At 39.4% G+C, this 22,459-nt stretch overlaps 2 protein-coding genes across 5 annotated transcripts in view; one reads left to right on the top strand and one right to left on the bottom strand.

The window, feature by feature from the left end:
- Positions 1-22,459, top strand: part of adam22 (ADAM metallopeptidase domain 22) — a 71,837-nt gene that overhangs the window by 29,237 nt on the left and 20,141 nt on the right. For all 4 annotated transcript variants that reach the window (XM_015055821.1, XM_015055823.1, XM_015055822.1 and 1 more), the window contains exons 4-10: positions 450-516; positions 4,851-4,933; positions 9,845-9,908; positions 17,890-17,956; positions 18,440-18,516; positions 20,228-20,302; positions 20,692-20,763. In XM_015055821.1, the coding sequence (XP_014911307.1) occupies positions 450-516; positions 4,851-4,933; positions 9,845-9,908; positions 17,890-17,956; positions 18,440-18,516; positions 20,228-20,302; positions 20,692-20,763 (505 nt within the window). The remainder of the gene's footprint in view (positions 1-449; positions 517-4,850; positions 4,934-9,844; positions 9,909-17,889; positions 17,957-18,439; positions 18,517-20,227; positions 20,303-20,691; positions 20,764-22,459) is intronic.
- cldn12 (claudin 12) lies at positions 13,431-17,721 on the bottom strand. Its single transcript, XM_015055827.1, has 3 exons — positions 17,551-17,721; positions 16,024-16,261; positions 13,431-15,274 (listed from the first exon to the last, which is right to left on the bottom strand). The coding sequence occupies exons 2-3, from the start codon at positions 16,240-16,242 to the stop codon at positions 14,372-14,374; spliced, it is 1,122 nt and encodes a 373-aa protein (XP_014911313.1). The 5' UTR covers positions 16,243-16,261; positions 17,551-17,721; the 3' UTR covers positions 13,431-14,371.

The following is a 22,459-nucleotide window of genomic DNA, read 5'->3' as shown; positions in this document are numbered from 1 at the left end:
TCTCTCTCTCTCTCTCTCTCTCTCTCTCTCTCTCTCTCTCTCTCTCTCTCTCTCTCTCTCTCTCTCTCTCTCTGTCTCTCTCTCTCTTTCTTTCTCTCTCTCTCTCTCTCTCTCTCTTTCTCTCTCTCTCTCTCACTCTCTCTCCTCTACCCTCTCAGTTTATTTCCTGCCTCTATCTCATTCTGCCTTTTCAGCTTCCTCTCCCACTTACTGACCTTGGTTTGTCCCTCCTTTCCTCTGATAGCGACTCACACGCATTCTTACATAACATTTTTCTTAGAGCCTAGACCTTTACAATTATTTTTATGTAGGTTTTGTTAGCTGGAAATAGAGCTGTCTCTTGATGCGGGTCATAATTAGGCACACTTATAGTTGTACAGTGAAACTTCAGCATGCCTAAGCCACAGAGCAAAACTTTACTTTTTTTTCCTCCCCTTTTCTCTCCACAGTGATCTCCTGTCTTCGGGATATCAGGAGAGGCATTTATCAGAGAATGGGAAGATCGTCGTCACCAAAGTAAGATAATAAAAATCATTCTCACTACATTAATGTGCAGCTGGGATGTGAACCACAGCTATCAGCTCAAAATTTCCCTTGAAGTCTTCCTTTTGCTTTGATAATTGCCCATTCTTTCTAATATAATTGCAAAGCCAATGATCAAAATGTTCACTTTGTTTATCAGTGATCCTCAGACGTTTGTATACACTCATCATCAGTAATTGTAGACACTCAGAGATGCATTGGAACCCTTGAAAACACACCATACAATTGCAATGAAGTTTAAAATTAAGATGTTGGATAGATTTCATTGGATATCAAATATTTACATACACCCCCACTCATATTTTCAATAAATGTCCCTCAGGAAGGTGCAGAAACAACAGCTGCTTTTTGTTGCCGTCAACAAGGACTTTCGCATTGCTGTGACTGGATCTTTGGCCACAAAAAATAGGGATAACCAGCTCTCCAAAATGCTTAAAGTTTCTGATGGGGAGGTCTGCTAGGGGCTTTTAAACAAACGGGTCATTAAACTACCTAGAAACATTTCAGAAACTTGTATTTTGCTAATGGGATGGCTAAAGAAAGCATGAAGTTTTCCTCCAGCTCGCTAGAAGATATTTATCCAAGTATTAGTTGAGCCTGTTGAATCAGAGAAAATCCAAATAAAATGTAAACTTAAAGTCAAACTTGTGCACCAAACATCTGGCAAGTGATCCATGGAGAGTATTTGCATATTGCACTTTCAAAAAATATCTGCCAGCCTCTCATGTTACTTATTTGTCTGATCAGTAAACCCAGTAACTCTCTGTGCGTTGAAGCAAATAAACTTTCAGAAAACACGCGCTCCTTTAAAAAGAAAAACCCGGAAACATCTGTTCTGTCACTACAAACGCTTCGTCAAGCTAAAGTAGAAAACGTCACACGGAGTCTGAAGAAAAAGACAATTTTCATGAGTGTCATGGATCAACAGTGAATTTCTAGAGATCGTCAGCTGTGGCTTAAACCTGCAGCTGCTCTGAAACCAGATTAAGATTGCTGCGATAATCCAGTGAAATCTACACTGCTCAGTTACAGGACGCCCACTCAGACGTTATGTGACACCGCTCTGTAAGTGGGTGAGGATTCATAATGCTCAGGATTTCCTCGGCTAAGCAGCAGATTAGTTGTAATATCAGATGTTTTAGAGAGAATGATCCAAATTAACTCCACAGATCTTGTAAAATATGGCCACCGGTAATTATAACAGTCAATATAAAGCGGTGAATTAGTTCACGTTGCTGATTAATGTCCAGAGGAGACAGAGTTTTCTTTCTGACTGAACAAAAAGCAGCACCTCTTTCTGTTTTAAATGCCTGCTTTCCAGGAGGTTAACTCGAGACAAGCCTCCTGTGTTTGTGTGCGGCGTGTAAAGGTCAACGTGTCCATCAGCCGCTGCTTTGATAGATCTGGGCCAGGATCTGTTCTGCTCCTGTACGGCATCCGATATGAGACAGAGTGCCATCCTGTTAAATGTGCTATCAGGAGTCCACAGGTTGAATTTAATGCAGTTAGCTCAGGGCGGATCACGCCGTTCATCGCGGCACAAAATGTTTTCTCACAAACTTTTAGAAGGATTTTTAATCTGTTTTGCTGCAGGAAGGATGGAAACGGTAAAAACTTTCCTTCTCTGGTTACAGTTTTCTTTCTTTAATATTAACATTATATTATATTTATTATATGATATAGAATGGTTGTCCTTCAAGATGCATTTACTCTGCGTAAACAAGACGCAGAGTAATACAATAATAACAAAGAATAATACAAAATAATATTTTGTATTATTACAAAATATGAATCATTTCAGAGAATTGATTATTAATTGAGAATTAATTTATGTACAAGTTACTGTAAACATTATTTCACAATGATAAACTAATTATTAATTACTCTTGTCATTATTATTAAAGAGTATTTATTGGAAATTAAGCCTAATCACATGTTGAAATGACTTGCTGCTCTTTTTACAGCTCTACATGATGCTTAATGTAAGTGAAGTTTGTATGGGAAGCATTTGAAACAGCTGCTGGAGGTGATCTTGTTTTATTATGTGTTGTGTTTTATTACCCACATCCAGTGTCCAGCCTTAAGTGTTTAGCTGTGCATTTTATTTGATTGCTTATTTGTGGTGGAATAAGGAGATCCCAGGTCTGAGCAGCTTAGCGACATGTAAATGTGCACATGGTGAATGTTCCCCATTTGGTTTCTCCTCTTCTGATGAGAAGTGGAGCAGAAGGTTCAGTACGACAGGAAGAGGAGAGACTCTGGGATAGTGGAGCACAGCATCACTTATAAATAGCCTGCTCTGTTTTTATGATTTTGCGCACATTTTCTGTGCCTTCAACAACCTCCTTCCTCTTCATCTGCAGCTTTAGGTTCTTCTTAATGACTTTCAGATCCCCTTTCATCTTATATATTGACTCAAAATTTCTGTCTTTCCATCTTGTTGCTATAAAGTATTGTTTTACTCTTGCAAGCGTCAGTCATGTTATAAATGACACATTGAGAATCTCTTCCCTGCTTGTTTTCCATTGTGAGTGTAATTGGCACTGATTGAAGGGGAACAAGAAAGACAATCAGCCCTAGCCCAAATGAAATAACTTGAAGCCTTTTGGTTTAATGAACAAAATTTATGTAGACGAGCTCCTGAGTCTTTAATTCATACTCAGTAATCCTCATGAAGACTTCTTTATTAACACATTTATTCCTAAGGCCTGTTTAAAAGCACATATACTTTATGGTTTTCTAACAAGATGCTTGTTGCCTCTTTCAAATCCTTCGTGTCTCAATTATTTTAATGTGCAGTCCTCTGTGGAGCCGTGATGCCATAAACTAAAACAATAAAACATAATACACCTATTTTTACTAGGACACATCTAATCTGACTGTGTATTCCTGTGACTCTCCAGGTGTTTAGACAGAACAGATCTCTTCTTCTCGTCAAAACTTTAAACTCCAACTATTATGCAAGGCACAGGTGTCAAACTCAAGGCCCGGGGACCAAATCTGGCCCACCGTAGCTTTTTATGTGGCCCTCTAGACTCCAAATTACATCAATAAGTCCTTCCAGTTTTTCACAAATTTGCAAAATTCACACAAAATCGAAAAAAAAACTCCATGTTTTTTTTTTCTTTCTGATCTTACTGCAGATTTTCTCAAAATTGGTCAAAAACATTGAGTTTAAGGGACTGCTGCCTTAGCTTTTCCTGATAGTACGTAATTCATACAATGAGTAATAAAAAGTCACATCTAACATTATACATTAGTGCGAATATCGAAAAAATTCCTTACAAACATTTCTAGATTGGCGCCACAAAATCTGTAAAACAATCACAAAATCCTGGATATTTATATTGATTGATATTTTAACAGCTTAATTGGTTTTCTCCATATATTCCGGCGCAACCGGCCCTTTAAGAACATTCAGATTTTTGACATGGCCCAAAATGAAAATGGGTTTGACGCCCCTGATGACTAAACAGCATTTTATTTATAGGGAACCAATGAAGATGGCAACTGTTGACACTAACTCTACAGCCTCTATGGGTCGAAACATGTGCAGTGTTGTAAAAAGAGTGTTTGCATGTTTCTCACATTCCTGTGTTTCAGAACATCAAACTAATTTAAAGATTATTCAAAAACAACACAAGCAAACTCAGCAGTCTGCCTGCACAGAGGTCTGATCTGCAAAGTGCTGATGAACTTGTAGACCGATAATAAATCCAAGTCTTCACTCACACTTTTTTTTTCGCATGCAAATGCTTACATGCATATTTCTTTCACAAAGCCATATGAGACACAATTGAGGGACAGTAAGAGGTCTGGATGAGGAAGAACGTCTGCTGGTGTCCACAGGGTTAGACTTTAGAGCAGTAATTGATCCTCTGATAAAAGCTTCCTGTCTAATGGCTGCTAGGCAGCAAGAAATGGAGCAGGAGAAGGGCAAAAGAGCACTTAGACATCATACTCATCTGCAGACAATAAGTGTATGTTTATGCTCAACAACACGCACACGCACACACAGGAGGATGGAGAAATTTCTGGTGGAGATGGAAAACACATTACAGAGGACCTGGCATGAAGGTTCATAGTTTGGAGAAGCTGATAGCTAGCGTGTTATTCCACAGATGGGATCATGTGAAAGTGTTGAGGCACAGATCAACACAGCGTCACGTTTACGCTTACGTGTTTTGAAAATCAGTGTGATCGATCGCTCTGGACTCAACTCTTGTTGGAAGGCGGTAACAAGATGTCTGAAAGGTTTGAGTCGGAGCCAGGCCTTCGAACGTAACCCGACTGTGTTTTGCACGCAGGGAGGAGAGCACTGCTACTACCAGGGGAGGGTCAGAGACGCGCCTCGCTCCTTCGCGGCGCTCTCCACCTGCCACGGACTGCAGTGAGTATAAACGCCGTGGACGTAACTTTTTCCCTGCTAATGTTGCTCCCTCTGTGTGTTCAGGTTCAGGTCTTCCTGCCTCTTCGGGTCAATGTAATTAGTTTTCTCCAGCCGTTCCTGCCTGTCTGCATTTTGTGTTACAAGGGTTATCATTCAAACAGACTTCTTCCTCTCCTCTTTTCCCTCCACTGCTCTTCCTCTGCTCTTTCTTCTTCCCAATGTTGGTATTTTTAGCATTCCTGCTTGAAAGCGGTGCTCTGTTCAAGAGAAGAGTGAAAAACGAGGCCTTTTGGGAGAAGTACATGTTGTACTCTAAGTCAGAGTCTTCTGCTTGTACAGGGTTGGCACACAAACAGTTTCTTTGTAAAAATATTGGCACCGTTTGAACCTTTCAACATTTTGTCAGGTTATAACCACAAACTTATTAGCATTGTGTGTAAATGACCAACAAAAAGTAGCATCAAATTGTGAAGTGGAAGGTTTTGCAAATTTTGTGAGAAATGAAAATCCAAAATGCAATTGTAGTGATCCCCCTTTACTCTGATACCCCCAAATAAAATCAAATTCCATCACCTCCGTTCAGAAGTAATTGTATTAATCAGTAGAGTGTAATTTAGCCCCCGTATAAATCCAGCTGGAGGTTGTTGGAGAGCATTATTTAACAAACAGCATAACAAAGACCAAAGAACAGAGCAGACAGGTCAGGGAGAAAGTTTCAGAGAAGTTTAAAACAGAGTTAGGTTAGAAAAACGTATCCCAAGCTTACAACCACTTACATAAAACTGTTCAGTTCATCTTGACATCAAAAAAGCTGTCAAAGCCTGGACATTCACTAAACCAAAAGAACAAACAAAGAGAGCGCTGATAGAGGAAGAAATGAAGAGGTTCACAGTAAGTCTGAAGGATCCGCACAAATCCACAGCTCAGTTGGGAGAACGCAGAAAAACAACTAATATTTGTGAACTCCTCAGATCTGGCCTGGGTAGAACAGACAAGAGAAGAAAACCGCGCAGGGAAAGAAAACCATGCACAGAAAATGTGGAAGAATTGGTTCTGATCAAAATAGATCGTTTTGATCTGGACGCAAAATGCTCTGTTGCAGAAAACTTACACTGCACATCACTCTGAACACATCATCCCCAGGGGAAAACACGGTGGTGGCAGCATTATGGTGCAGGACGCTTTTCTTGTGCGAGGACAAGAAAGCTGGTCAGAACCGATAGAAAGATGGATCTAAATACGGAGCCGTTTTATAATCAATCAATCAAATTTTATTTGTATAGCACATTTCAGCAGCTAGGCATTTCAAAGTGCTTTACATAATTAAAATAAAAACAGCATGTGACATTGAATAAACAGTGAGAAAGAGAAAGATATTTTGAAAAAGATTTAAAAAGATAAAAACATTAAAACCCACACCTAGGTTCACCTTCCAGCAGGACAATGAACCTAAACATATCAAATGTTTTACCTCAAAGCATATTCGTGTGCTAGAAGGATCCAACCTTAAATAGTTAGTTGTACAATACTTACTTGTGGTGTTCAAACTTTAATCCGATCAAAAATTGGTGGGATCACAGACAGTCTCCATCCAATCAGATTGAGCTTGAACTGTTTTCCAAAGAATATGGGGCAAAAACTTCTGTATCTAAATGTGCACAGCAGGTGCAGACAAACCCCAAAGACTTGCAGCGGCAGTGGCAGTAATTTTTTTTTTTTCTGCAGAACTTCTGATTTGTATTTGTAAATAAAAGTGCTTTCTTTATTTTTCTTCCAGTTATAAATCAGATGCATCGTTGTGTTGCTCCATCCCAATAAAATGTACTGAAATTTGTGGTTGAAAAAAAATGTGGACACATCAAACTTGAATGAATGGTTTTTGCAAGGCGTGTGGTGTTATTCTGAATAACAGTGATTAGTTCTTTGTAAATCTTGCTTTAGTTCCAAATGAAAGGCTTGAGATGAAGAAAATAACATTTTAATGAATTCTTTGATAGCCCAACAGTGAGTATTTAACACACTCATTTTCACATTGTCGAGAGTTCACACTAATTATCGCCTTCAGTCGTCTCCTGAAACGTTACGATGCCCACTCCACATCTATCAAAGCTTGTTTCTACTCATCGTGTCCCTCTTCGTCACAAAGTCAGGCTAAATAAGCCAAAACATTCAGAGCAAACATGTCATTTTGGCTAATTATTGCGAATGTCTGAGGTATTTTTCCTACCTGCTGATTAGGCTGAGCAGAGCTCAGGCCTGGAGTCACGTTTGCATATTTCATGGGACTGTGGCTCAGCAAATTATGTAACGGTGCGTGTGCTATAATGAAAACACAGGCTATGAATTAATCAAATTTAAAGCATTCCACAAACAGAGCATATTTAGGACATGTGAGGCACTAACATGAAAATCTTTTGCTGCTTTTATGAAAATGACAACAAATATATAAGTGTAAGCCGGGCGTGCACAGCGCTGTCAGAGGTGTTTCCTCCATGCTGAGTCGGTTCTCTATCATTTTATACATCCTGTTGTCTCCTCTAAATGTTTTCTCCTCTTTCGCTACCTCTTCATCTCTCTCTCTTTCTCTCTCTCTCTCTCACACACACACAAAAAAACCCTTTATCTGGGTTTCAATAGGCTTCACCCAACATCAAGACGACTTTAGTTCATCATTTGTCCTGATGAAGAACATCTTGACTAAAAGGATGTCTAAAACAATAGGCCTTAATATTATCTCAATTATATTTATTTATAATTCACAACAGCTGCTTTCATTTTAATGCAACATGCACATATTTTACATTACGTCCTGTTTTCACTTTGGACCTCAGTTTTCATTCATTTTGGACAGTTTTTCTGTTTGTTATGTTGCAACTTTTTATTTAACCAAGATAAAATATGTCCTCCCAAAAACAAGTTTCCACATGTACTTGCTCCTGGTGACGTCACAAAAGGCTGAAGGCTGGCTCTCGTTCTTTAGGTACCGTAGTAAAGTAAAAAAAATAAAAATAACAGCATTAATTTGGGTTATTTAGCCTGAACAAACAAAATAGGGATTCATTGTTCAGCCAAATATTCACCATGCTATTCACTCATTTAGTTTAAGTTTTACACTAAATATTTAACTGGCTCGCTTAATATTTATTTTACATTTGGTAGCATGAAGTTAGAGATTTAACCTCACGGTCCCACTAAATAAATCTGCCCGTGTGGGTGTGTAGTTTATCATAAGTGTTGGCCCCGGACAGAGAGTGTGTTTGTGCTGAAGGTGAGCCGGAGGTCAGACAGGATGAAACAGCCTGAGAGTAAGGAGATAGATTGTGTGTCCCTGCAGCGTTTTGACCCTCCTGACTTCACAGTTTGACCTGACCAATCTGCTAAAAGCTCCAGATAAAGCTAATTAAAGGCTGCTGTCTGATGGTGAGCACATTTACTCATAAGGACGCGACACGCAGAGGTCCTTCACCCGTCAGCTTGAAGTCAAACTGATTAATCACTTTTCTGTATGGCTTTCGGTGTGTGACGACGAGGCTCGTGTGTGTCTGTGTGTTGCTGCTTTGTTCGGTTTTCTACATTAAACTCCGTTGACGGTTTCTACAGTTTCGCTGTCTCTGGTTTGTCTTGTTTAATGTGTGAAAGACACTTTGGTTTTGTTGCATATTCTGAACAGCAACACCTTCTCATTTTTAGTTAAATAGTGTTGCAGTGTTGGACTGAAGAATAATTTCAGCACTGCCTCAGTACTTATTTTGAGCTGTTTTTGAATTTTGGCCCACTCCTCTTTGCACAATTGATTTAATACCTTATCTATCAGATCTACCAGATTTGATTGATAAGTCTGGTTTGTCTGGACTTTAACTAGGCCACCATAGTTACGGGTTGGATCAGTTCTGATGAGTCGCCCAGGCCGTACATTAGCAAAGCAGACCTATAGTCCGTTTATGTTTATTTTCTGCAACAATATGTTGAGTTTCTTTCATGTAACTGGGATGTTTTATGGGGAAAAACACAAGGTTGACGTTTGTGTTTGTTTATCTCAGCACTTGTTTTCTTCTTGGAATGCTAAATTCTTTTTCTTGTTGTTGGATCATGATTACTGATGAATGTGATGGGCTCTGTTTTGACGAGTATTTAATCTGCTCTTGGAGAGCATATTACTCCAGAGTAATTTACTCTTGGAGTAATTTCTCCATTTTTGGATAATGGCTCTCGCTGGAAATGGTTTTGCAACACTTTCCGCACAAATACATAAATTACTTTATCTGTTCTTGAATTTCTTTCCCTTCTGTTGTTACTTTTAAATATCTTCTAGTCTTCCTTATGTTTTCAAACAGGTTCTGATTTTTTTTTTCTTCTAAAGTTTTGGCAATAGTCAGCCAACTCGTGTATCTGGTGAAATTGATTCTACTTTCTAAACATTGTGGTTACTAATCACAGTTAAGTCATAATTTAACATAGGAGGGAGTTACAGTATATTCTCAAGTAGAAGCAAGTTTGTTTGGATGGCCTTTTTCTTCTGAAAACACCTGACCATTTAAAAATTGCATTGTCTCATGTTATCTTTGTCTCACGGTAAAATTATCTTAAATATCTGAGTGTGAGAAAAAAAAACACAAAAACAGAATAAATCTGTAACATAGCATTTACTTTTTCTCACCACCTGGTTTACAAATAAAGAAATATCTGAAGAAAAGGCAACATTTGTTTGCTGTAGAACGTTTTATAATGTCGTTATGAGGGAAATCTCACAGGTTTCATTTTTCAAAGTGACCCAGCAGCACATTAAACCTCTTGAGCAAGCACTGAAATGACTAATCCATCACACTGGCATTAACAATGACGAAAAAAAAAAAAAAAAACAGAAACTCGGTATTGCTGCCCTCTCCTCACCCACCTCCTTCTCTTTTTCAGTGGGATGTTTTTCGATGGCAATCACACCTACATGATTGAACCTGGAGGACAGGCCAGCAACAGCGTAAGTGCCCTTTAAACCCACATATGTACTGTGGAGACGGCTCGGTTCACTCAAGAATGTTCATTTGTTTTCCCCACATCTCTTTAAGTCCAGCTGGGACATAACTGTGGTACATAAACAGGTTTGGAGCAGATTTACAAGAACCCTTAAGAATCTACACACAACTGTAACAATCCTGGGTTTTTATGACATAAATCAATTAGACCATAGTAATCATCTCAAAGGTTTTTAAGCATGTACTGTATATGGACTATATCTTGTAAAATTCAACAGAAAAACAAATCTGATAGAGAAAACCTCAGTAACTTTTTTTCAAACTAATATTTAGTTGAATCATCTTTTGATTCAATTTCAGTTTTCCATAGTCAGAAGAGGTCACGATGTTCCATGGATTTAGGTGCATGGAAATAAAAGCTTTTGTAAGCTTTTAGAGCTTTTTGCACTTCTTTTAAGCACATTGATGTTAAGTGCCCTTTCAGTCTAATCTGGTTGCATAGTTATGCTAGTTTGACATTAAACAAAATGCCTCGTTATCAGTAACGGCAGTAAATGCAAACCCTGCTAGTTCTGGGACGTACCATTAACTGCGTCTGTTCCAGAAATAGAAAAACAGCCAGCACATTTAAACAAAACCTCAGTGGGACCGAAACACAGAGTCAGCATGAGTCCAGCTGACCATATGGTAAATCCTTCTGGCCTTCCACCATCAAGGCAGAAAAAGTTACACAAAACATCATTAAAAAGGCCTCACAAAAGCCCTTCAGCTCAATTTTCTGTCTGTAAACACGTTGCTCGGTCATATCCGTAGGACACCAACTGACCGGTGGGTAAGTAAAAACCAGAAAGTCTTCCTACATGGGGCGTCCAAGTGGCTAGCAGCAGCACAATATAATATTTAATAATATGCAAACTTTTAGTCCAGCAGCTGGGAACATGATGCTCTTATGCTAGAACAACGTGGAAAATATATTTTGATACTGGTCTGCAGGAAGCACCACATGTTCTGTCCTTTAGTTATTACGTCATTCATTCATGTTTGCCCCCCTCCAGTGTTTATGTCACTGGTGAAATCTAAAAAGTGCCTCCTTTAAGATTTCAATGAGAAATAAGATGCAAATCTGCTGATAGTTTTAATGCATCTGTAACAATTTTCAAAAGAAGCATGAGGATTAACAGTGTTTAGTTGTGGTTTGTCTTTATGGTTTTTGGATTTACGTTAAATATTTCTGAGATTTTAAACATTAATTAAATGCAGTTTAAAATGACAATTTTATTGACATAAATTACTTTAATTAATATAGCAGTAGTTTTTGAATAATTGTGGTTTGTTTTGTTTTTGTTTGACATGATTCTCATTTTGGGCTGCACAGTGGTGCAGTTGGTAGAGCTGTTGCCTTGCAGTAAGAAGGTTCTGGGTTCAATTCCCAGCCCCAGTCTTTCTGCATGGAGTTTGCATGTTCTCCCTGTGCATGCATGGGTTCTCTCTGGGTACTTTGGTTTCCTCCCACAGTCCAAAAACATGACTGTCAGGCTAATTGGCATGTGTGTGTGTGCATGGTTGTTTGTCCTGTGTGTCTCTGTTGCCCTGTGACAGACTGGCAACCTGTCCAGGGTGAACCCTGCCTCCTGCTCAGAACATTAGCTGGAGATGGGCACCAGCAACCCTCCTGACCCCACCAAGGGACAATGGTGTAAAGAAAATAGATGGATTATCCTAATTTCTTTTGAAAAAATAGAAACCTTTTCATAGCAAACATCAGCTTAATTTCATGCACACTAAAACACTGGAAAGCAGTTTGAGTTTGTCTTTTAGTATAGTTAACATTTCAGTTTTTGAACTTGGTATGTAGTTTTCTTCACTGAACATGGAAAAAGGGTTCACTAAAATGTTTCATAAAGTTTTGAAATTATTCTGAGTCTCTTATTGTTCTTTGTGAGATTCAAGCTAAAACACTCATCTTTGATCCGTAAATGGTTTGTTTTACATATTTATATCAGTTCACTGATGTATCACTGTGACAAAATAAGAAAGAAAAAAAACATATTACGTATTTTGCGTGCATTATCATTTCCTTTGTTATTCTGCTTATGTTGTATGTTGATCTGAGGAAGAGATGGAAGCAGAAAGCAGACACTGAAGACGAGAGGGTGATGATTGGAAAGGAGTGTGCCGATGGGGGGCTGGTGGCGATGTTTTGGGGTTTTTTTGTGTTGGGGGGTTGCATTGGGTGCCAAATGATACACAGTTTATATGAGCACAAGCTGGGAATAATAATGATGCTGACAGGATGAAAAACAAAAATGGAGATAAGGGCTTCCCTGTGACCTGGGGCCAAGCTCATGTAGCTCAACCAGCTCCCGTTCATTCACACATTCACAAGAGGTGTCAATGAAAAGCATGTTACATCTCACTGCTTTTGTATTCATGAGCCGCCGGGCTGTGTTTGAGGTGCTGTCTCCCCTGGCAACCGAGACCCCACCCCCGCGTCTCCTTACGCCAGCATATGAAAGCCATCTGTGCCGACCCCTAATCTCCGCCGTTTACGCCCTCCCTGCTGAGGCTGTGCGCTGCGTTTATCTTTTTGAACTGGGATTATTGGCTCTGACTGACGATCTAAGGAACAAAGAATAAGACACAGTAAACTGCGGTATTTTATTCAGATGTTCCTGCTCTGATAAAGATGTTCAGGGCAGTTTATATGCTACAAAAAACCAACATAAACACTTTATTTTCAATCAAAGTGAATATAATGAACCTTGAACCCTGAAATAAAGTAGTAACAGAGAAGGAAGTGAGTTTTGGCTTCTCAATGTTCATTTAGATGCTTTAAAAGATGCAAAACTAGAGTCCTAGATGTTGTACGATTGTTTTTTTCAGCAGTACCTAAAATATGTGGGAGATTGAATGGATGAGTGGGTGACTGTGGAAGAAGGGGGGATGGGCTACATGTCAGGATGAATTCATGTGTGCCAGGACAAAAGCTTTTCCAATTTTGCTGATTTTTTATGCTGTGCTTCATATTTTGTGACTTATGTTAAATATATAGATATAGATTGAATAGCATTCAGTCAGTCAAGGCATCAGGGAGGAATTAGAAAACAATCTTTAAGGTTTCAAGGTTTCTAAATTTCAACTCAATCACCAGAGGAAAGTCTGATGAAAACAAAAGCTTTTACTTGGAAAGATTAAATGAAGCCATTTTTTAAATGGTTCTTAACCAGTGATGCATTTTACATTCAATGTCTTTCAAATTATTTTTTTCTAGAATCTGAGCGGTCGCTAAATGCCGATAGTAGAAGCAGAGGAGACGATACGCAAGGGAGGGATGTCAATTTAGCATGTGGCTTTAAAATGACGACAAAATGATTGTAAAGTTGATGTTTTGCTGTGGCTCGGTTCTTCCTTCAGTGACAACTTCTTCACCGAATGAGGTCATCAGTCTGACCTTTTACTTGATTGTGTGGTTGAAGGAACAATTTGTCATTTCTAACCCAAGATGGAGGACATTAAAACGCATCCACAAGTGTGATTTGTAATTTATTTAAAACAAAACTTTGAGAGTGTGGAAAAATAACGGCATTATATGGACCTGAATGTTACAGAATATAATTAAAACAATTAAAACCGTTGCTCAGCGCTAATTTATGAGAAGCATCAAAAAGGCAACAAGGTTAAATTTGGTTTCCGCATTTGCTCCGTTCATTACAGACTTTTATATTTGTTTATGGCACAAATGTTTAGATCCACAGTTTATATAACTTCTGCATTTGCAAAGGCAGGTTTGGCACAGATTAATAATCACTTTGAGCCACAATTTCAACACAAAAGGCAGCACAATACAAAAGCATAACTCTGAGCTAAGACCAGTAAACAAAAGCAAAGTGGCACAGTATTCATAATATTAGTGCATTAAAAACAGCTGCTTCTCTGTGACACAGTGGCATTAATCTTAATCAGTCACTTTACAGAAAACAATCTAAAGTTGATGCTAGTCAGTGTTAATGTTCAGTAGTGATAACAGAGACCTCCACAGCAGAGACCTAATTTTAAAGTGAATGTAACAAGTGAGAAAACATATAACATAAAAACTCAGTGAAAGGGAACCAGTCCACTTGGGCTACTGGTTCCCATTCAGTTAATGGTCCAACCCAGCTGGAAAACCAGAGGAACAATATGCTTTTCTTATTTCATGGGAAATAATTATATTTCTTCCCTTTTTGAAATACTAAGCTGAATGCAGTGTTTTAGGAATGTTCACTTTTAAAAAAAATACATAATCCTTCATGGAGTAGTGTTGTTTGGGTCGACTCAGGCCTGACCTACCTGGATAGAGTTTTTAAACTATCTAGAGGCTAAAAATAGCTCTCACATTATTAGCTCTGTTCTATCAGGGTCTATAAGTTTTATCAGCACTCTACTTAATGGTGCCTGACAGGCAGAGGCCTTCAGTGTGTTCTGCCTCTCACTCTGGATGGGTCAGAACAGGAATGTCGATTTCTATGGCCGACATACGTGAGCGGGTGGAGTAACGGTGGCCGGCGTAGCTGGAGGCATAACTCTGGGACGGCGCATAGCTCTGAGATGGTGCGTAGCTCTGAGATGGTGCGTAGCTCTGAGATGGTGCGTAGCTCTGAGATGGTGTGTAGCTCTGAGATGGTGCGTAGCTCTGAGATGGTGCGTAGCTCTGTGACGGGGCGTAGCTATAGGCCTGGGAGCCTCCCACCTCTGATCCGTACCCATCTGCAGGAGAAACCTGGGACATGTACACCTGAGCAGGAGCGGGCGCCATCACATTTTGTATGTAGCCCTGCGGCGGCACAAACGGCTGCGTGTCGATGACTGTGGGGGGAAGCGCCTGCGGTGGGAATGGCTGCGGTCCATAAACCGGGGAAGGAGGGAATCCGTTGGCAGTGAGATGCTGGGTGGACGGAGAGGAAGTCACGGGCTCCAGGGGCAGCCAGAAGGGCGAAGGCAGCTTCTTACACATGCAATACCACATGAACGTAAGTAGCGCAGCTAGCATCAGTCCTCCAGAGCAGCCTATGGCTATATAGACAGCGAACCCGTCGGAGAAGATGTTGGCATATTTACTGTTCATCTGTTTAGTGCGGAACAGGAACCACACTGATGGTGCGATGGCGATCGCTCCCCCGAGGAACAGGAAGGTCCCAGCCACCAGATGGCAGCCGGCACTGTTGACGAGGAATCTGGTGGTCTTAATGTCCGGCTCAGGCTTGTCTGAGCAACAGCAGGTTTTACACATCCCAGACATGGACAGAAGCAAGGCCAGAGAGGCCAGCGCGAAACCTGTAGGAAGGCAGAACTGCAGGAGCCGCAGATCCAGCTGGTCAACTTTGGAGTACCACTAGAAGAAAAGGACGACACAATGGTTTCTTCTTTCAGGATTACAAAACGAGACATGTTTTTAATGTACAAAAGCATATTTTTAATGTGGGTCATGTACTGTAAGGCCTAGCTGGACACCAAATAGATTTTTATGAGATTAGGTCTTTCAACCTTGTCAACTCCGTTTAGTATCACTAAAAATGAACAAAAACTCCAACCAAAGTGGAGCTCTAAGAACTCTTATTTGTGTTTGTGTGTGAACATTGGAAACTAGAGACTAAGAAGTTCACGCTCTACAGTCTGCGCCAAATAATGCATCAATATATCCACTTTGACACATTTCCCAATCAACGTTGTCTTGTGTTTTATTAACTTTATTTTCTGACATGGTATTTAAAAGTAGTCAAACCTATATATCAAATGAACCTGTAGGTGCCAGATTTCATTCTTAACAGGAAGTGAGTTGGTTTGAAGGATTGTGATTGGCTGACAGGTTTCAGCTTTTCCCTATTCTGCCCCCTGTGGGTTTGGCAGTGTAATTCAGCAGGTTTGTGTGGAAGAACATTTCTCTTAAATCCTGTGTGTACAGTAGTATTTTTTTTAAATGATGTGACGAAAGTATTCATTTTATAAAGACATGGTTACGTATATACAGGGCGTCATATTTACGACATTGTTTTTTTTTACTGACATTGTTTAGTTGTCAGACATTTTAGGACTTAATATCACAGAAATCAGAAAAGAATCTAAAACTAACTAGAGTAATACCTCTGAGTCATAGTAGTAACATCCAGAATATCCATCCTGTCTCACACATTTAGCCCATAGCCCGTCATACACCGTCACATTCTTGGCGTTGCGATTAAAGGTGACGAGTCTGGTGATGCGCCACTGTGGGATCAACACTGCCACGGCAATCCCACCCACACACACAAAGGCGATGATGAAGGCGAAGGCATTGGTAGCATGGATGTCCCGGCACGACATGGCTGGTCTTTAGAGGGCTCTGGTAGCAGAAAAGCAAAAGAAGTCAGGGATAGGACAAGTTATTCCAATGTGAAGCAGAACAATTCCAACAATCGCTTTAAAAAATCCTGAAAAACAGCAACGTTGCAAAGGTTCATCTGATTGACCCCGTTACTGCTGAAGTAACTGTGCCACTAGCTGGCCTAGCTGTGGGCCAGCCCCTATAACACATCTATTCACCAGCATGTAGTTGACCCAATATCTACTGTCCCTGAGTGACAATGCTCTCATTTCATTAGCCAACAAAGTGGGAATGACTCTGAGTCTGAGGCAGCAGGAGCGATACCCAGCAGGGCATCACATAGACTCCACAGTTACACAGAAACATGAATTTTATCTGCTGCTATGTGTCGGCGACAGAACCCTGCTTTTATATTCAAGACAGATTATGAAAGTTAAACAAATGTAAACCAAGAGGTTGTTCTGGGTTAAGATGGTGGTGATTATTACAGTACAGATGTCATGCAGCTGCAACAGTTTTACTTATTAAATCCTAGTAATTATATTTAAAGCATGTGATGAGCTAGCTTCTTGTCACCGAAGGAAAAAGTGCAGCATCAGCCTAGTTTCTAGCTTTTAATAATACATTCAGATTCAAAACTAAAGAAGAGAGAGATCTGACAGATTCTCTAAGCTCTGGAGACCTTTCATTATGTGAAATTATCTGTCTCCTAATATGTCTGTCTGGATTTATACTTTTTTTTTTTTTTTTTTGCTTAACTCAATATTGTTAAAGGGAATAATATTTTAACCTCAAGCACTTAAGAGTAGATGTGTTTACTGTTAGAATCCGCTGAATAAAACAGATTGAATGAATTGTGTGCCAAAACATAGATATTTAACTCGCTTTGATGTGACAATTTCATCGCTACTTTAGAGAAAATAAACAGCATAAATAAATAATCTCCTTTTGGCACACCTTCGATGTGAGTTATAACTGCTAAAGTCATGTTGACGAGAAAAAAATCTGTCACAATCACCACTAAGACAGCTGTAATCATGGGTGTGCCACGAAACCGACCAAGCTCGACCCATTATCTTGCTTTTTCCTACTATAACCTACTTTAACAGCTTCAGAAATACACCCGGATAACTAAACTGAGAGAATAACTTAAAATAACAATTATGTTTGTTAAAAACATCGGCCATTGGACGCCAATTAGCCAGCTAGACAACGGCTAAAAAAGTTAGCATTACAATAGCTACCTGTTGCATCACCATTATTTAAAATGAAACGCAAACTTATTATTTCAATGTAAGTTTAAATACCTCGTATTTTCCGAAATATGTCGTGTTTTACCGTGAACGTGGTGACATTTCTGTTCAGTCTCGTCTTACATACTTGAACACAAACTAAACTAACGCTGCTACAGTACAAACGGAGCGTAAACAGGATGTAGCGTGTTAACGTCTTCGGGTGTTTCCGCCCTCAGCGCTGACTCACAGGAGCTGGCTTAACCCTTTCTTGGATGTCTTCTGTGCTCTGTCAAGTTTTTTAATAAACTAAAATAGCAAATTAATGGTGAAGTTCATGTTTATTCGCCTTTTTTTATTCAGTGGGTGAATAAAAATATATATTTGGTGAATTTATTTTCTCTTGTTTTTCAGGGCGATCTTCAAGTTCACCTCATATACAAATCTGCTGGACAGGAGGAGCTGAGTGATTTCTTTGGTGGTAAGTGGGTGTCTGAATAGATGGAGAGCTTAAATGTGCAATTTTCCAATAACTGATGTGCAGTGTTGTGCTGAATAATCCGATAACAATGAATGTACAGCCAGCCCAGCCAAACATAAACACCAGGGTCCAATAATTTACTGAATGCTTTTAGCTCTGATTACATTGTTTATCTGTATCTTTTTACATTTACTCTTCTCAGATATTTTGTTTAAAGTATGTGACAAGATATTTTTGTCATAAATTATTTGTGAAAGCAATTTATTTTACTTTTATAATTGCTTCTTTGTTTATATGACTTTTTGCTAGTTCTAAGCTGGCATGAAGACTTTAAAACTGAAATCTGACTAAATAAATAAACAAATAAACACTGCAACTTGTTAAATCATGCTCGCTTACATGCTAAATTTACATTAATAAAATGTGTACATTGAAGCTAAACTCAGCATTGGACTGTTTCTGATTAGTGTTTTTCATTTCCAGGGGATTTACCAGAGCCACCTTTCCCCAGTCCGCCTTTTCCTGAGTCAAAAGTCGTGCACTGGAGAAAAAAGAGACAGGTTTGTTTTTTTGTTTTTGGGATCTTTGTTGCTAAAAAAGTCAATGATTTTGTGGCCCTCTCCCCCAAAACATTTTTTTCCGCACTATTTCTTCCCTTTGTCTCCGTTTCCTGAAATATTTATCTCATGAGTATTCCAGCTTTGTCTTTAAGATAAGATAAGATAAGATAAGATAAGATAAGATATTCCTTTATTAATCCCGCAGTGGGGAAATTTATATTGTTACAGCAGCACAGGACAGAGCAGAACCAATATAAAAATCTATATATACAAAATAATACAAGTGAATATAGAAATACTGAAACAGTATTGTATGAAATATAAATAAATAAATTCCAGGTTTATTGCTTGTAGTGGAGAGAAGTGAACTGCTGAGAGCAGCGGGTGTTGTACAGTCTGACGGCGGCCGGAAGGAAAGACCTGCAGTATCTTTTCTTCACGCACTAAGGTTGCCGCAGCCAGGCTCTGAAGGAGCTGCTCAGTGCTGTCAGAGGATGGTGCATGGGGTGGGACGGGTACTCCAGCATGTGCTGAAGCTTAGTCCTCATTCTCCTGTCTGCCACCACCTCCACTGGGTCAACATGACACCCCGGGACAGAGCTGGATTTCCTGAGGATCTTGTTCAGTCTCTTCCTGTCAGCAGTGGAGATGCTGCTGCCCCAACAGACCACTCTGTAAAAGATGGCTTATGCCACCACAGCATCAAAGAAGGTCCTGAGAAGAGCCCCCCGCACACCGAAGGACCTGAGTCTCCTCAGGAGATATAGTCTGCTCAGTGCTTTCTTGTAGAGGGCAGCTGTGTGGTCAGTCCAGTCCAGTTTGTTGTTAAGGTGTGAACACCCAGGTACTTGTAAGACCTCACGATTTCAATGTCCATTCCCTGAATGTTCACTGGCCCAGAAGGAGAGTGTTTGGACCTGCAGAAGTCCACCACGAGTTCTTTTGTTTTTCCTGTGTTGATCTGCAGACAGTTCCTCTGGCACTATTCCACAAAGTTCTGAGTCAGTTCTCTGTTCTCCCCATCATCTCCATCCTTGATGAGACCGACGATAGCAGAGTCATCCGAGAACTTCTGCAGGTGACAGCTGGCAGAGCTGTACCGGAAGTCAGCAGTGTAGAGGGTGAAGAGGAAGGGGGCAAGGACTGTTCCTTGTGCTTTAGACAAACCTTGTCTGACTGACAGCCCTGGGTCCTCACATACTGTGGTCGTTTTGTGAGGTAATCCAGGATCCAGGTGATGAGGTGGTGGTCCAAACCCGTGTACTCCAGCTTGTCCTTCAGTATCATGGGTTGGATGGTGTTGAACGCGCTTGAGAAATCAAAAAACATGATTCTCACTGTGCTCCCAGTATTCTCCAGGTGAGAAAGAGAGCTGTGTAGAAGGTGGATGATGGCATCCTCCACTCCAATGCCAGGTTGGTAGGCAAACTGAAGTTGAACAAATATTCAGATGTCTGCAGCTGTTCAGGCCTCTGCCCTTCTAGCCCCTCATGTTTTGTAAATCTGAAAACAGGCAGATCTTGTTTGACTTTTGAAAGTTCAACTTATCGATTTGTTGTTCCTTTTTTTTTGTGGTGCAGGAAACATGAGTGTATTACTGGGTTCATTGTACTATTCTTAGTTTCTCATTAAAATTCACTTGCTCAACGGAAGAGAACTGCAAAGCAAATGTCCGTCTGGTAGAAATGATAAATCTGTTCTCTCCTTCCAGGCTCCGCGTTTGTCACGCAGTGTAGAAGATGAGACCAAATACATAGAGCTTATGGTCATCAATGATCATGTCATGGTAAGCTGCAGCTGTTTTATAGTTTATGCCATTTAATTATGGATGTATAAATGTTTAAATGATAAAAACCAGAGTTGTTTGCATAACTTACAATTAGCCTTGCTACATGTATATAATTTACAGATGTTTGACTTTTTACTGTATATTTCAGTCATCTGGACATATTGATTCAAGAGTTTGTAAGAGTTTACAAACAAAGAAGGCTTTACTTTTTAAATGCCTAATTTTACTGCACATAGTCATTCATTGTTTTCTGTGAAATAAAGGGAATGTTAAATGTTTTTGGATATGCAAACTCAAATTTTACATTTAAGCCAGATTTTAGAACATTAATCCCTCTTTTATGTGTGTCCCCTCTCTCTCCTCTCTTTCTCTTTCTTCTCCTTCAGTATAAGAAGCATCGTCTTTCCGTTGGGCACACGAACAACAACGCTAAGACAGTGGTCAATATAGCTGACATGGTAAGAACCGAATCGATCTTCTTCTTGGAAAGCTCGCCACAATCACTTCCAGCAGAAGACGAGCACACGTTGCACTGATTTATCAATTAACCAACCATACTCTGGCCATTTATACTCTCTCCTTTATGAGGGATTTAAGTAGCCATTAACCCGGGCAGCTAAGAGTTGTCAGATTTCCGCCGCTGGGGAGAGGAGAGCAGCATTCCGACGGTCCTGATGCAGACGCTTTTCTGCAGCTGTGATGCACGTGCTGCGTCACTGAAATCTGACCGGCTGCAGGGTTGCATCTGTAATCCGAGAAGCTGGTGAAGTCTGACAGAGGTCACACTTTTCATTGTACCCTTGGAGATGATTGTTTGAACCTCTCTGGGGTCACGAAGGACTAACTGATTTCCACTCTGAATGCTACACAGTCCAGCTAGAGTCTGGATTTTAAAGAATAAACTTACATTTATTAGCGAATATACTAAAAATATGTGAAAAGTCTTGCATCGGCATGATTTCATACTGAAAAAAATCCAACTTTTAACTTGATGTTGAGTTGTAATTGCTTTTAGTGATGCTGCTGTTAATAATTTGAACAACCCCCATTGACAATACAGCACTTAGTCTTTTATAATATTTCACAAGGCATTGATTTAATGCCTACTAAGGCTTTTCTGTGGTAATTTGATACTGGATCATTATCTTACTAAAAGACCCAGTGATGTCACATGTTCGTTCCTGGTGTTTGAAAGGATTCATGGTTTCATGCACTTCAACAAGCTGTTGGTTCTGGTCTAACATGTAGCAGAAGACGTGACAACGCAAAGCTTAAGTAAGCAAATTTGTTGAAGGATCTTATAAAACTCAAGAGCTGAGGATACCCCCTCCCATTTGGATCCACAGAATGTGTTTTATCCAGTACATTGACATCTAGGACTGTAGTAACACAAATCTAGCTGTTGATCATGCTATCAAGACTCAGACATGTTCTGCTCCCACAGAGTCATCCTCTTACCACAGAGCTAATTCATTTCTGATCAAACAAGCAATGCTGACTCTTACATTGCCTTACATTAGTGACCTACTTTCTATTGTTAATTGTGTCAACCACAACATTTAGAAGAAATGAAGACCCACATCATCACAGATCCTCTTCTGTACTTAATAAGGAGCTTGAGGTGCTTTCCAATATATTCGTCCTTCCCTTCATGTCAGATCCACCAGAGTTTGTTGGCTCCAGTAAAATCACCAGCAAGTTTTAGCAAAATACACACAGGGATGTTTACCATCCAGCTCCTGATCCGGCCTAAAAGTTTGTGTTACAGCATATTTATACCCCAGCTAATCAGAAAGTCATGGATTACCAACCAGTAAAATATAATGTATTTATATTTTACTGCTTAAAATGTAAATAAGTTATATTTGTTTGTAAATATAACTTACTAATTCTAAATAAGTGTAACTTAATTATATTTTAAATAAGTTATATTATTTAAAGTAACGTGGCTAATTATGTTTAAAGTTATCAAATAACTTTAAATAATAACTTTAATTTAAACTAAATTAAAATGTAATTTAAATTAATTTAAATAAATTAACATTTTAATTTAAATCAATTCAATTAAAACTTTAATTTAATTTCAAATTAAGTCTTAGTTTATTTTAAATAAATTTTTTTGTGGTACCAGCAAATGTCCCTTCAATGATTTTA

This window comes from Poecilia latipinna, unplaced genomic scaffold (genome assembly GCF_001443285.1).
Source record: "Poecilia latipinna isolate Pla-1442-1.1 unplaced genomic scaffold, P_latipinna-1.0 Scaffold1337, whole genome shotgun sequence".
Taxonomy (NCBI): domain Eukaryota; kingdom Metazoa; phylum Chordata; class Actinopteri; order Cyprinodontiformes; family Poeciliidae; genus Poecilia; species Poecilia latipinna.
Note: the sequence above shows the minus strand (reverse complement) of the source record. Positions and strands in the feature narration are given on the sequence as shown.